The sequence below is a fragment of the Anarhichas minor genome, unplaced genomic scaffold (genome assembly GCF_050575085.1).
Source record: "Anarhichas minor isolate MPS153535 unplaced genomic scaffold, ASM5057508v1 ptg000017l, whole genome shotgun sequence".
Taxonomy (NCBI): domain Eukaryota; kingdom Metazoa; phylum Chordata; class Actinopteri; order Perciformes; family Anarhichadidae; genus Anarhichas; species Anarhichas minor.
The window spans coordinates 8,563,244-8,577,944 of NW_027466463.1; the positions used below are offsets into that span (position 1 = coordinate 8,563,244).

The 14,701-nt window shown below is 44.0% G+C and overlaps 1 protein-coding gene across 5 annotated transcripts in view; it reads right to left on the bottom strand.

Annotated features, from left to right (window-relative positions):
• mrtfab (myocardin related transcription factor Ab) overlaps positions 1–14,190 on the bottom strand; it is a 36,191-nt gene extending 22,001 nt beyond the window's left edge. Inside the window, exons 1-4 of one of the 5 annotated variants that reach the window (XM_076093265.1) lie at positions 14,070–14,190; positions 13,381–13,442; positions 10,615–10,654; positions 9,380–9,570 (exon numbers count right to left, since the gene is read on the bottom strand). In XM_076093265.1, the coding sequence (XP_075949380.1) occupies positions 9,380–9,506 (127 nt within the window). In that variant the 5' untranslated portion in view covers positions 9,507–9,570; positions 10,615–10,654; positions 13,381–13,442; positions 14,070–14,190. Of the gene's footprint in view, positions 1–7,219; positions 8,028–9,379; positions 9,571–10,614; positions 10,655–13,380; positions 13,443–13,857; positions 13,897–14,069 lie in introns of those variants that run through there. The other 4 variants (XM_076093263.1, XM_076093267.1, XM_076093264.1 and 1 more) reach the window with 4 other exon arrangements.
• Positions 14,191–14,701: the final 511 nt, after the last annotated feature.

A 14,701-nucleotide genomic window follows, 5' to 3' on the forward strand; every position in this document is an offset into this window, starting at 1 on the left:
TTTTTGGTATTGAGATTTTACAATAGTCGCAGGTCAAAATCAAGAGTAACATACAAGCAACCGCCACAGAGTGTTGGTCTGAATGTTTCAGCACTGGCTGTGTGCTTTGTCATTTCTCCAATCAGAACATACTGCAGTATATAATAATTTAGGAGATAACGGAAAGAGAAGTGTTGACTGGGAATGTCAGACTTGATGCCAAGTTTAACCGTGCACAGGGCATCGTCACTTCTTTGTCCACGACTTGCTGTGGCATCCCAAACATTAGCTGCAAAATTAAATAGCCAAAAATATGAGCTTTAAGTTGCTTTTTGTATCTTCAAAAATGGGAAAAAGTGACTGCAGCCTAAATTTTTTCTATTTTCTACCCTTGGCGTCAAACATCATGACCCTCTTTGGCACAGCGTGTCCTACGCCAGGACCTGCCCAAAACAATTACCCCACCACATTCCATTAACCTTCCCACAACAATTAGTAGTTTCCACAAAACTCCCCTAGTCATCACTAAAAAACAAGACCAGGCAAGCCTGTTTCAGGTGAACCACACATGAGGAACATTTCAGGAAATGTTTCCGTCCATAATTGCCACTGGAACTTAACAACATGCTCTATAAACACTATCCAGATCTATGTTGGGCTCCTGGCTGCACTCAGACCTCCTCGTCTAGTCATAGCTGGGAATGTTTATGATTTAATATCCCTTTCTACCTCCGTGGCATTTGTCATACTTCCACTTACTTAAATTAGATAATAGAACATTTTAAAAATGCTTTTTGATGTCACTATCCAGTTAAAAGTAAATCTACGATACCAGCAGCATGGTGCTGGTCGTAGCACCACTTATTTTATTCATTATATTTACTGGCAGACAAACTTGTGTCTAATGATGAAAAACCAGATCTTACAAAGCAGATATTGTGATTGCTTGCTAAAGGAAGGTTTACCACTGATTAGTCCTGGGCACATATAGTTGCACTTGGCAGTCTAGAACATTAGCAGGGTCAATAAATGAAAGTACTTTGGAAAACAGCATCTCTTTCACAATATGCCGGTGGTCTAACCAAAAGGTCTAAAGAGAGTTTGTGTACCATGACATCAGCTTTAAACCAAAGGGAAAACATTACATATTCACTCTCCTTAGTGACCAAAATGTGTCAGTAGCATTTTTAATGAAAAGTATATCCAAAGTTCTTTGGCAGACTTGTTCTTTGACCAGATATTACTTCATCTAAACGAGGACACTTTTAATTTTATGCTACACGTAAAACGTTTTCTATTTAACTGATACATAGAGCAGTTCGGCATATTCTGTTCAGGATTCAAAATATTGATATAACCCAAACTAAGGAGTCAGGAAAGGTATTGTTTTGTTATCTGTACAGAAACTTAACTTGGGTTACATATTGGCAATACGCCCAGCAATACTCCCACTTAGATTTTTTTTTCCCAGGATGTCGTGGGTTTTGAACTGATGACCCTTGAGTAAGATGGATAAAGCACGTGTCAAACAGACTAACCAAACAAAACGTGAACTGCTGAGAAACCAACCGGGTGACGTGCCAGTCTACCACAAATCAGATCAGCCATTAACAATCCAGCAGGGGAAACAACAAGGTGTTTTTTTTCCTTGACTTCCTTGGAAGGTGATTGGATGAACCATCTGTCAATAAAACTCTCACCGAAGCCAGTCGATAGAAGAGCGAACACATCTTCTTCACAGAGAAAAGCCTTCGATAACGTTCTTTGCTCTTCTTCTTTCACGGCAATGTGCGCTCCAGTTGTGATATAACTGATGCTATTGCCGCATCTCCGTCAACCTCTTCCGGAGTCACCATGTTGTTTTGAACCAACAGTCGCCTCTTTGTGTCGTCTCGTATGTGCAAGTCCTCCCCTGTAGCTGCCGGCAGCTCCTCACAGGACGCCGGTCGGTCCGTGCTCTGGCTTATCAGACACAAACGCATTACTTGAAGCCTGAAAAGATGCTGCAGTGCAAGGGAAACACTGCGGTACCTTGGATTTGAATATTTGACTCAATTTATGTATCATCTAACTGCAGTGAAGTGTTGGACCAAGCAGTTGTCGCTTTTATTTGACGTACTAAAGGGGGGAAAAAAATCACAGGGATCGTGAGGTTTCAAGAAGCTTGAAACAAGCACACCAATAACAACGGAGCCTTCTGCACAACAGGATACAACACCCAGAGCACTGTGGGAAATTAAAGCCACATGAATACTGCTAAATGTTGTGAGTAAAGACCTCTACGTGGTCAAAGGTTCTTTGTTGAGTGGCCATTGACCGTGCTGCAGTAGCACCCGTCACCGTGTCACACCTCGTCATTTAAAAGTAGTCCAACTATGGCCTAATTGTATACTGTTGAAGGAGAGAGAAGCATCTATTAGGGCCCAAGTGTTGAATGAAAGGAGAGGCATAGACCAGCTGGCAGCTGTTAGCATCTGGTAACATAAACCTTCCTAGTAAACCAGAAAGCAAGGAATGGGAGGAGGGGGGGGAGGAGAGGATGGTCATCAAAAGAAAGATTTTCAGAGAGGAATAAAGGGTGAGAGAGAAGGAAAACAAAGCCAGAGAGGGGTGTTCCCTGTCCAGTGATGATGACGGCTTTGCACAGACTCGTTACATAACTGGAATATCTGAAAATCCTCTTTATCGGAACAAACCTCCTAACCTCCTGCACCACTTAGAGAGGAAACACTGATTTATTTTCTCCTTTACGACTGGTTTACATTTCAGTCCGACAACAACAGACTCCTGAGCAGACTAAAAAAATCAAAAAAAAATAAAAAAATCAGGCCAAAGCCAACTAGCACAACGGAAAAGACAAATACTACAAAATCAAAGTGAGGGTGAGAACATGTGTACAGAGTGTGCGTTGTTTTGGCCTGGATGTGAGAGTCTCTCTTACACTGTATGTGTGTGTGTTTTCCTTCCGGTTGCTCTTTGGGGTTTTATAGGCCTCTTCTTCTTCCTGCCGTCCCCTCCTCTCCTCTTTCTGTATACAACATCTAATATAAGCCTGGCAGTGAATTTGCTTCAGCGACCAAAATGGCAGGGTTTTTATTAGACAGCGACCTTTAATGGGCACACAGGTTTCATTTTTCATGAGAGTGTTTAAGTGAGATGCTGACGTTAAATGACGTGTATATGAGACAAGATGTCGCAGGAATAAAGGAAAAGGTTCTGACAAATTCTTTCCCCTCCGCCATGCTCATTGCTTCTCCCCATGTACGGGAATCTACTCAAAATCAATCTGATCAAGGTACTTTTGGTAAACTTTTGTTCCCTATCGGACGATTTGTCATGTGTGGCGCTTGTAGATCTGGCTGATAAATATCACTTACTGATGCATCTGACGGACAACTTATCCTATTTGTGACAAACGTGTCCTCACAGTGACCCCCGTTAACGACACAAAACACGGAGGTTGGCTTGTTTCTACAGAGCTACCGTCGCATTACTGAGGCTAAAAACAAAAGAGTATGTGAACACGAGAATGACTACGAGTCCCTGATGACCACGAGCATCTCAATGCAAGCACACACCGCTGTGATCTTTAGTTTGCTCTGACAGTGGACACACACACTGGTGGCCATGTTGTTTGCCTGGAATCTCTGGAGTCTGGTGACACCGGTGATGCTATCTACTGTTATCAACAAAGTTTCCCGTTTGTGGGCGAGAGACACCGCTCCATCCGCACGCTTACTTGGGACATCAAACTATTTTTCAAGGATTTTCTGACATTTTGAATTTGACTTGTAGCCCAAATAAAGTACGACTTGACCGCGTTGCTTTCCCCTCATGCTGTCAACAACACTGAATTTTCTCGTGCACATGGCTTGGCCTCTGAGTCACTCCTACGACACACAACAGGCTCACAGTGAGCTCGGCTTCATTCATCAGCGAACGCTAAGTGCGCCTTGCTTGGTGTTAGCAGGTGACTCACAGGCTAATGGCTGTTCTATTATTCAGAAACACCGGACTGTGTTGAGTTGGAGACGAGGCACAAAGTAAACCAACTAGAGGACACATGTCTTCTGTTGGTGTTGGTGTGTACCTGTCACAGAAGGAACTTTTAACTGTGAGAAACTCTCGTTCACACGTTATACAAGTAGAAGGTTTGTAGTGGGATAGTGTTGGGTGAAGTTGGCTTAACAGCAGAGTAGTAAAGTATTTAGATTCATGCAACAAACTCTTTGTTAAAAGCAAAACGCTGAAAGTAAATCCAGTACTTTTTCAATAAAAAACATGCGGTAGCATTACAACTTGTGCTGCGTTCGTTACAATGCAACGCAAGACGACTGCCGGGATTTCAAAACATCATGTTGTAGCATGTTGTCTGCACAGGATGCTGCATGAATTTCCACTTAACACTGATGATTAATGTGCATATCTGTGTGTGCGCTGCAGCTCTGCCCGAACCACCCACCAAAACATGGTTGAACTTACAAAAATGAGTATTACAGGTGTTATACACAAAAGTAGAAAAGCACGCAGTGTGATATCTGATGCATGTGTGTTTGCATGCTCAGCTGCTCCATGCTGAATGTATTAAGACTGCTGCTTGCATGTTAAAACAATAAGTGGGTGTGCTTGTGTGCGTGTGTCTTTAAAGATCACTGAGCTACATGAGTGGGCTTGTACTACCTGTGGGTGGTGCAGGCACCACGTTCCTGTTGCTACTAGCAGACCTACGAAGCGGATTAAGCGCTATTCTTTAGCTTTGGGCTACAGATCCGAGGCCGGTCGGTGTGCGCTCGCTCACTTCTCATTATCTCCCAGGAGTTTTACCGGATCACAAATCAAAAGATGCGAGTCTGATAGTGCTTGTTGCGATGCCGTGCAGTCAGGGCACACTGTGAAAATGGAAGGCTACCAAAAGCCTGTGAGTGCATATCCAGGTGTCTGCGGCGACATGAGTTGTGAAGTGTGTGTGTGTGTTTGTGTGCACTGGTGAGTCATGCGTAGTCTGTGGGTGTGTGGAGTGCTGGACACATTTAAGACTTAAGCCTCTCGCAAAACTTGCCTCAGTTGCATAAATATGTTGCGCGTATGTTTATTAGACTGAAGACTGTTTACATTCTCCGAAACCTACGACATTTTCTCTCCTGTTGTTTGGATTCAGACTGTTTTGTAATGTCACTTGAGAGCTGAGATTTGAGCTGCAGTTTAACATGGTCCGACACGCAGACATTCTGTCATCATAAAATACACGTACCGATGTATGCACTCAAACTAGAAGTATAATGGGTCAACAATATGCTGCCGTCATTGCATGTTTTTGATTGTCTTGGGGACATGGAGATTATCTAATGCCACGGCAGAGTGACAGGCAGCTGGATTATGTTTGCTGCAGCTGCTGTGTTTGGATGAGACTGGAACACACCTCCCCTTCCTTCCCTCCCCGTGTCGTACAGCGCTTTTTATGGTGTTATTGTTCAATTCTTCTTTACATTTCCCTGGTTTGCTTTCCTTCTCTCCTCTTTCTTGCTATCCATCAGTCCCTCTGTCTCAGTCTTCCCTCTCCTCTCCCCTCCTACTCTCAGCCTGACAGAGTGCTGTTGGGCCTCTGCTGCTGGCAGCCTCCCAATCTGTTACATAACAGTACCATCAGCCTCCCTGTGAATCACTGCTGGGCTAGGCTAGCCTCGGCCCGGCTATTGCATCTTAAGTACTGCCCCGGCAGAAAATCCTCTGTCTCTGTGGTGCTCAGATTTCTTTAGCGTTTTTTGATTTCTGACGGATTGCTCGTGGCTCCCGTCGAGCAGAGCCCAGCACCGATGACACAACACGGCAGGGAAAGCTACGGCCCATCTATTGTCATTATGCAAGGGTGGGGACGAAGAAGGACGTGATCTTTATCTCGTTATGTTTACAAGTCTGGATGATGTAATCAGACAAATCCCAAAGTCAACTAGCTCCTCACCACCATCATCATCTCGCCACACAATTCTCCGTTCACATTTCTAGTCAACGAGTCTGCAGGTGTTTCAATTCAAGCCACACACTGAAGCAGACAACTTCTTTGTTTAGTCCCTTCAACCGTTTTGTACAGAAGGTGCAATAATCAGTGAAATCAGCTGACGTAGCGGTTGGTTGGAACAAAAAACCTGCAGACTCTCAAGCCGCAGTGGCACATGATTAAAAATCACTGCTCAGGCTTCCTGAGGACAGGGCTGCCTGGCACACACCAGAGAAAGAAACTGTCATGTTGCATTCATCCGCTCTCTAGTCTCAGTAGTAGTAAGTGTAGTTGTAGTAGTAAGTGTAGTAAGTGTAGTTGTAGTAGTAAGTGTAGTAGTAGTAGTAGTAGTAGTACTCACCGGATTTACACACATAACAAAAGGTACCCCCGCCTGGTCCACTCTGAGGTAAAACCCTGAAACTACATTTACACACTACATGGTGTTTGGTCAGTTTGCCACTAACTCAGACAGATAAAGGGACTGCTTTTACACTGCACCGGCTAAACCTCATTATGTACGCTTCCAATGAAGCCGTGATCAAGATTATCAGTTTCCAATATACTATTACGTTTGGGTGATAGTGATAAATAATAACTTTATTTATATAGCACCTTTAAAAACAGAGTTTACAAAGTGCTTTGACAGACAAAGCAGCAAAAGCAAGGCAATAACAGAAAGCTCAGTGAGACAGTCGATACGATAAAAATAAACTAAGTAAAATAATTTTGTAAAATCAACAAATAAAAATAAAACAGAAATAAAACAGAAAAGCGACGACATCTCATAAAAGCCAACATAAAACTGTGTTTTAAGAAGTGATTTTAAATGGTACGCATGTGCAGAAAAGAATGTTTAAAAGTTAATAAGTATATTTGTTTGCAGCTATCGATGCAGAGCAGCCATTCTCATACCAACAGGTACAGTAAACCAACTCTTAAAGCTGCAGTGTCAATTCACCCAACATTTACTGCCCCATGCATGCGCTCACACCACACGCCTGTAGTAAGCAACGCTCAGGGCACACTTCACAAGTAACTTTCATCGTCATCACTTTTCTCACACACACACACACACACACACACACACACACACACACACACACACACACACACACACACACACACACACACACACACACACACACACACACACACACACACACACACACACACACACACACACACACACACACACACACACACACACACACACACACACACACACACACAAATTAACTTTACCTGACGTGACAGCCATTTTCCTCTGCACCATGCTGAGGGGAGGCTTCATCCACCCGGCAAGATCAAAGATTCATACTCCCAAAACAAGCACAAGGAATAGTGTGGGGAAAAAAAATAAACACACACAACAGCGGCAGAAGGCTGAAGAGAAGTCCAGCAAAACAGGTTTTTCCTTCTCACCGGCAGCTGGTACTCCACAGGTAGCAGTGCACCTCACATTCCCTTTCTCTGGGTTGTGTCTGTCTACAAGTGTGTGCACGCCCCGAAGGAGAGGGCGTGTGTGTAGGTCTGTGTGTCTGCCCCTTTGTGCTCCTGGGATAACAACAAGGTCCACCCAGAGGTTTCCGATCTCTCCGTTGCAACACCTTTGTTTCGATCCTGCTCCCATGTACTTTAAAAAAAAAATACTTTCAGTCACTCCTCTGCAACTCTCTCAGCCAGTTATAAAGTAAAAAAACAAAAAAACAAGCCGGTGCCAAGCCTCACATCCACAAGTACCAGTAACACACTTCCTCCTCCCTTGCTTTGCATTTCCCCTTCGCTTTCCTTCTGTTCCCTCTCTGAGAAGTTATGCAATGCTGCCATTTCAGATGCGACCTCCCCTCTCCTCTCTTCTTCCCTTTCCTCCTCCTCCTCCTCCTGCGGCCAACACTCCCACTCTCGGTGACGTTAACGTAGCGTGGCCGCCTCGGTTTGCTCTGGAACAGTTCAGAGGCAACTTTGTGATGGGAGCACATGACGGGGAATGTAAATTGCTTTTATGGCCGTTCTCTGTTATGTCAGCCTTTTAATGTCTTGAATCAAAGCTGACTCTCTCTCACACACACACACAAGTGTTTATGAACATCCGTCTCTGATCCTCATCCTGAAAAACATGTAACCTCTACATATACAAACACACACAAGTGTTTATCAATGAATCTCCCTGCGCTGGTCCGTGACTGAGGAAGCAACCCTGTGCAGTAAACTCATTGCATAACCTGGTGTCAGAGATAAAGCTTAGATAAGCTTCACTATGTGGGCATTGCATTCTCTTGCCCTTAGCACAAATGCATGCGCGTGGAAACAAACATGCAGTCACATGCAACGCATCTCGCCAGCGCTCTGAAAAGCATCTTCATGAGAGACTGGCTGCAGGAGTGCCTGCAGCAACACGTCTGCTTCTGGCTAGTATAATGAAACGTGTCGGCCAACAAGAGCAGGGGTTGTTAAAATCCGGGAGTGGTGGCCTTCGGCTGAGTGGGAGAGTCCTCGACTTTGTGTGCGTCGTCTCTGTGAGGTGAACTCGTCACAGGAACATGACAACATTTCTGAAATGGTGTAACTTGAAATATTCATGTAAAATATAGAAAGTCTCCCGTGTGTTTGTGTCCATCCCATCGTAGGCTGTGGTTAAAGCTAGCTGTACTGTGTCTCAGATTCTTTTACCAACGTTGATTTGTGTTGTACGAGTTGTGCACGACGGTCTGCCACTGTTGGGTCCTCTTAAAGATGGTAAATCATTTACTGGTCCAACCCCGTCTGACGAGCAGCAGGTCAACCTACTGGGACTCCACGAAACCGAGTGGCCAACGCCCAGCTAGCCACAATGGACAATGTGGCCGACTGTTCTGACAAAGCAAGGTGCGTGTATGTGTGGAAGTAACATTTGAAATACATGATTGCAGCAAAGTCAGCGTTTCCACCATGATTCAAACCAAAAGGAGGCTGCTGCAGCTCTGAGCTAACTGCAGGCACAAAACAGAGTCTTAAGTCTACACAGCAACGGTGCAGCCCGGTCTAATCTACTGTAACGAGAGGCCGGAGCAGAGGAGCAAGCCAATTAGGTACAGCAGCTTCTTCACTCCCTTCTTTCTGGAGACGTCACAGCACACAGCCTTGTACACACACACACACACACACACACACACATACAGGCCTGAGCACTTGAATCTCCATGTCTGGTGTTTCTTGAACAGTGAACAAGACGTCCAGACACATGTGACATTTAACTTTAACCCCCCCCCCCACCCACACACACTTTCTAGTTAGCCTAAATACAAGAGTGCTGGCCTGCAACGTCTGCAGAGCGATGGCAGTGATTCCTGTACATTCACTCAGCAGCACAGACAAACAGTGGTCCTATAGGCAGAGTAAAGTCGATGAATACACAGGACTCACCGTTCTTTCTCTCCTGCAGAGGCCGGGCTGGGATGGGTCCGGGCTGAAGGGACAGCTCCTGAAGCTCGGTGGTCACCGCCTCGCTCTGAGGGCTCGGGACCAGGCCCGGCGCCCCGGAGACTTCCATGCTACCGGGACTCAGCTGCTGCCCTGCCTGTGGGTGTAGCGATGCCAGGGTGACGGAGAGAGACCTGTGGCAAAAAAATAGGACATTAATTAAAGTTGAAGGACGAATCAAATGTGTGATATTAAGACAACTACTACCAGGAATGGACTGGAATTATGAATTTTATGAACTGGTTCTCTGACAAAAATAAACAATAAAATCCACTACGTGCTGTGGATTTGGTTTAGTTTTTTTATCAAGCATCTACTTTAGGTGCATCAAGGACTTGAGACTTGGAAAACCTAAGTACTGATGCTGAGTTGGCTTTTAATTATCCGACAGGTAAGCAGCTTATGATCTAGCTATGCTGGCTGGCTGGTGTTCGTCTTTGATGCAAAACAGCAAACATCAAGTCATGACAGCATCACTTCACAGACATCCTGTGGTATTCTCATTGTGTCTTTCTATTCATTTCTATGCACAGGCATGAAATACATAGATGGACCTAGAAAATTAAGTCTCAGATTTTACTTTTTGCTTGAGCAATGTGGCCCCATCACACCTGAGTCAGTTTGTGGAGGACTACTGTACTTGTCCATGTAAAATGTGGTAACGTTTAGTAAATATGCCCGTGGGTCTATTTTCTGAAGTCCTAGTCATTAGAGTTATGTATCCGGAAAGCCATGAAATAAAAACACAGATAAATGATACTTGGGGCAATTTACAGGCTGCAACAAGACTACGGGCTAGTCCCAGGAAAGCTAGCAGCACTCTGCGTTGGTCTTTCTGCAGGACTGTAGACCAGAGGATTAAATCAGCCATCGGCGAAGAATTTGCATGTTTGAGCTTTTACAACTGTTGCTGTGGCCGCTGCTTTAGAAAGGCAGACCTGTTTATGGTTTGTTTTTCTTCTTCTACTTCTTAACAACCTCAGGGTGATTTCCATACATTTAAAGCGTGTGACAGCTCACGCTCAGAGCTGGAGGGTTTTCCAATAAAGGAAGCTATAAAAGGTGGGCATGTTTGTGTCTGTGTGTTCTGTGTCGCGCCTACGAAATCAACACTTTCCTCATTGTGGACAACTGAGGTTGAGTTTAAAGCAGAGTTGAAAGTTGAAATGGGGGCTTACTGTTCAGAAAAAGTTTCAATGTTGACAGTCACAGCAGCACCTTTCACAAACATAAAGACAAAGCCACCGCCATATTATCCCAATATTAATAATGATATCTTCCGCTGTTACTATCTGACGTATCTGCAAAATTATACATGGACTGATGTTCAAGGCAATAAAAATGTGCTCTACTGTTACTAAAAAGACCCCGATCGAGCTATGTGTACGTGTCAAACAGATTTTCATAACTAAATATCGGTTTTACATAATAGCTTTCCCAGAATCGGCCCGATCACAGCACACATTTTTGCCTCGTCACGGCAGGAGCGCTTCAGGAGTCACGAACAACATTTACATTGGCTCCTTTCTATATACCGTGACGGTGTGACGGTGACCCAGCATGCACAGCAGCAGGACCCTGAACCTGAAGCAGCTAAATGGAATTCAGCCATTGTTCATTTAACGTGCTTTCACTGCTGTGACAAGTCAAAATGTCTTCTGTGAGAAAGGCCTGCTATTAATTTGGAGGAAAGGAAACTGTTGAGCAATAACATGTCTTTAATTTCTAATAAAACGTCCAGCCCTACTTACGCAACATGAAAATGACACCAAATGTGTCGGACTTTTGACATGTGTTGCAATGCAGTTTATCCCCAGAATGTGTTAACAGCACCGCGCTTCAGACGGGCAGGTACCTGTCCGAGCTTAGACTAGTGCGGAGGGGGAAAAGGTCAAATTTATTTACACCTGCTGTATTAAACAGAGTCGCCTGATTAAATCAGCAATCAGGGAAGAATTTGCATGTTTGAGCTTTTACAACTGTTGCTGTGGCCGCTGCTTTAGAAAGGCAGCAACTCTTTATGGTTTGTTTGTCTTCTTCTACTTCTTAACAACCTCAGGGTGATTTCCATACATTTAAACCGTGTGACAGCTCACGCTCAGAGATGGAGGGTTTTCCAATAAAGGAAGCTATAAAAGATGTTCATGTTTGTGTCTGTGTGTGTGTTCTGTTTCGCATCTACGAAATCAACACATTTCCTCATTGGAGACAACTGAGGTTGAGTTTAAACACTCCTCTGACCAGGCCCAGAACAGGCCCAGAACAGGCCCAGTAACTTGGGCGGCACATTGCTAATTGTGATTTACAAAAGGCAGGCCTGCTGCTGGTTTGTGTGTGTTGAAATCTCTCTGCATAATATGTGTTTTCAAGCCGTGGGGTTGTGATGGGGGTTCTGCCGTTACTGCACAGCGGGCCTGAAAACAATGAGGCGGCGTTGTCTGAGATGTCACTGTTCTCGCTCACAATCAACCGTCTGAATAGCGGCACACTAACCACATGACGCGCCACACGCACACTTGATGCTGCCGGCCTCGGTATGTCTGTGAGTTTCATCATGTCACATTAAAAACATCATCGAACTTTTTGGATACTAGTGACGTATTTATTAAAAAGCTCTTTTTGTTTTATTCAACAAAAAAGCCAAAGTTTAATATAGCCATACAAGAACTTTACCCTGAATAATACGCAACTTACAGTCGGAAACATTATGATTTCAAACAGATCTCGATATCTGATATCGTACCAACTTGATACCATGTTGTACTCGATGCTACACGAAGGACAAAACAAGTATGCAGCAGTACTGCCCTGTGAACTGGTTTGAGTCCCAAAATTGTTCTTCCCCAACTAATGAGGTGTCATATTGTCACACGTATTTGAGAGTGATTCTGTACGGAATGAAATAGATCTTGATAGATTATAAAGATAAGATTCTGATATCAAAACAAATGTGATATTAGACAACATGTCATCTTTCGTCCTCCTCCCCCGATATCCTGTGGTGAAAGACTTTGCAACCGAACTGCCATGACATGAATGTGCAAATCCTCAAAGCATGCAGAAATGAGTTTAGCGTGTACATTTCAGCCTGATTGGAATTATTACCACTTTGAAATCACATGTTACAGATGTTAATAAACCAAAACAAGCCTAGCTAAGGGAGTCACAAGCCTTTCCACTCAGACGGAGAAAAACAAATCAGGAAACTGGTTGCGAAAGGGAAGGAAATAACATGCCGGGGAACTTCAGCGGCACTAAAATCCTGCATTCGATCAAGAATTAAGGGTCAGACAGCTGCAGCATGGCAAACCATTTCTGCAGAGAAATTAGGCGAGCCAGTACCTTGTCCAACACTGGACAATGCATTACTCACAACTCCAGCGGGACAAACTGTGTGCGTATTAACGGTGCAAGATACCGCGATTTGACAGCGAGAAATTGTTTGCAGGGCCTCAAGTCACACGTGATCTCCGTCTCAGCGCAACACATCACTTTGAGATGCTTATTTCCTGTCTTCAGAAATTCTGATCAGTTTTATACAATAAAAAACATTAGTGTGACACACACAATGACATCACAATACTCCTATATTGACATATAGTTCTATAAAAACACATTTGATCGCACTGAGACTAAGCAGTTGCCTCATCCTTACTTTCCCAGAGGAGGGCAGCTGTTCAAACATGCACCATGTACTGTTTGGGTGCATTGCTCTTGCTGCAGACTCCAGCATTCCTCTCTACTTGCCCCCACTAGTCTTTCAGATATGTATCACTATTTCCCAGGTAAACACAGAGGCACACGTCCTGACAGACACAGGAAAGCTACCGCCAAGAATTACCATACCAGTTCAGTAAGCAACACTAAAAGGTAACGAGGAGGCGTTGTTCCCGCACCTGGCCTGTCATGAAGTAGCCTGAATGGGAACTTGGCTGGTTGCTTACCTGTATTACTCAATCTTGAAGGGGCGTTTTCCCATTTCAGCAGGATGGAGCTTTGAACGGTTCTGTTGAAGACAAATAATAAATAAAATAATGAATAGAGAATAACTGACATCTTTCCCCTGCAAAGCCCCTTTTCTCTAATCTGGTCCCGTATTCAACGGATTATGATGCTGAGCGGCAGTTTAAGTATCAGAGTATAATGTGCAAAAAAGGCCCTCGTGGAGTACATGAAGTTAAAAAATAAAATGCGTAACGTTGCTGATAATGGGGGCTAGACGAATCCACGTTGCAGGAGGCCTCTCCTCAGATGCCATGGGGCAGCAGCCTACTGCGGTCACTGTCCAAAACACAGACAAGCTAGCTAAGCTATTGTTAGCCTGTCTGGGTGAGAGTTAACCTGAACAGTCTAAACCCAAGTTAAAGTGAGGCTACTATTTACAATTGCACACAAACGACACAACGAGCATGAAATGTTACCAACTACAGAATGGCGTCCTTATTGTTGGTGCTGGCTACATCTGAACAATCTCGTCGGCATCCCCGCTGACTGCAGACAGTCAGACACGCCAAGTTAGCTATAGCTACCGTTAGCATGCCATATCTGCCAAGCACTAGCCAGCGGGTCGCTGTTCAGCTAACGTTAGCTAATGCCGCGACGCTACGTGTTTACTGTATGCATTTACGCTTACTTTTCATGGTCGCCACTTTTGTGTTGTGTCTGTAGGGATACACGGCGTTGGCATATACTACCGACACTTCCGAGTCACAAAGGAAACTTTAACCGGAAAACCCTCCTCTACGTGGGACGCAAAGACCCACTTCCTTCACAACACCTTTACGGCCAGTTTACTATTATTATTTTGTGACACGAGGTAATACAGCCCCGCATGTCCGCATGTATCATACCCAATACTGGGTCTCTAATAAAATATGTATAGCGTTTAACTTAAAGAAAGAAAAGATAAAGTATATATATATATATATAGGCATATAAACTACACACATCCCCTACACAGTCTCTGACTCCATCTAGTGTCAAACTACATGCACTTCAGCAGGCAGAGCTACAGGTTTGTAAATCACTGGTTGCAACTTGGACCCTCTAAGGACCTACAACTGATTTGGTTCAGTTTTTTTAATTAAAGAGTCGAACTGACTTGTTAATTTCTTAATTTCAAACACAAATAACTGTGCAAACATTAAACATGCAAAACATGAAATCACATGTTCAATTCGCCGAATAAAGCCACCTCAGATTAGCACAGAGTTCAAATCATTTAAAATGCTTTTAATGGTTACTAAATTTGTTGAACACGTGTTT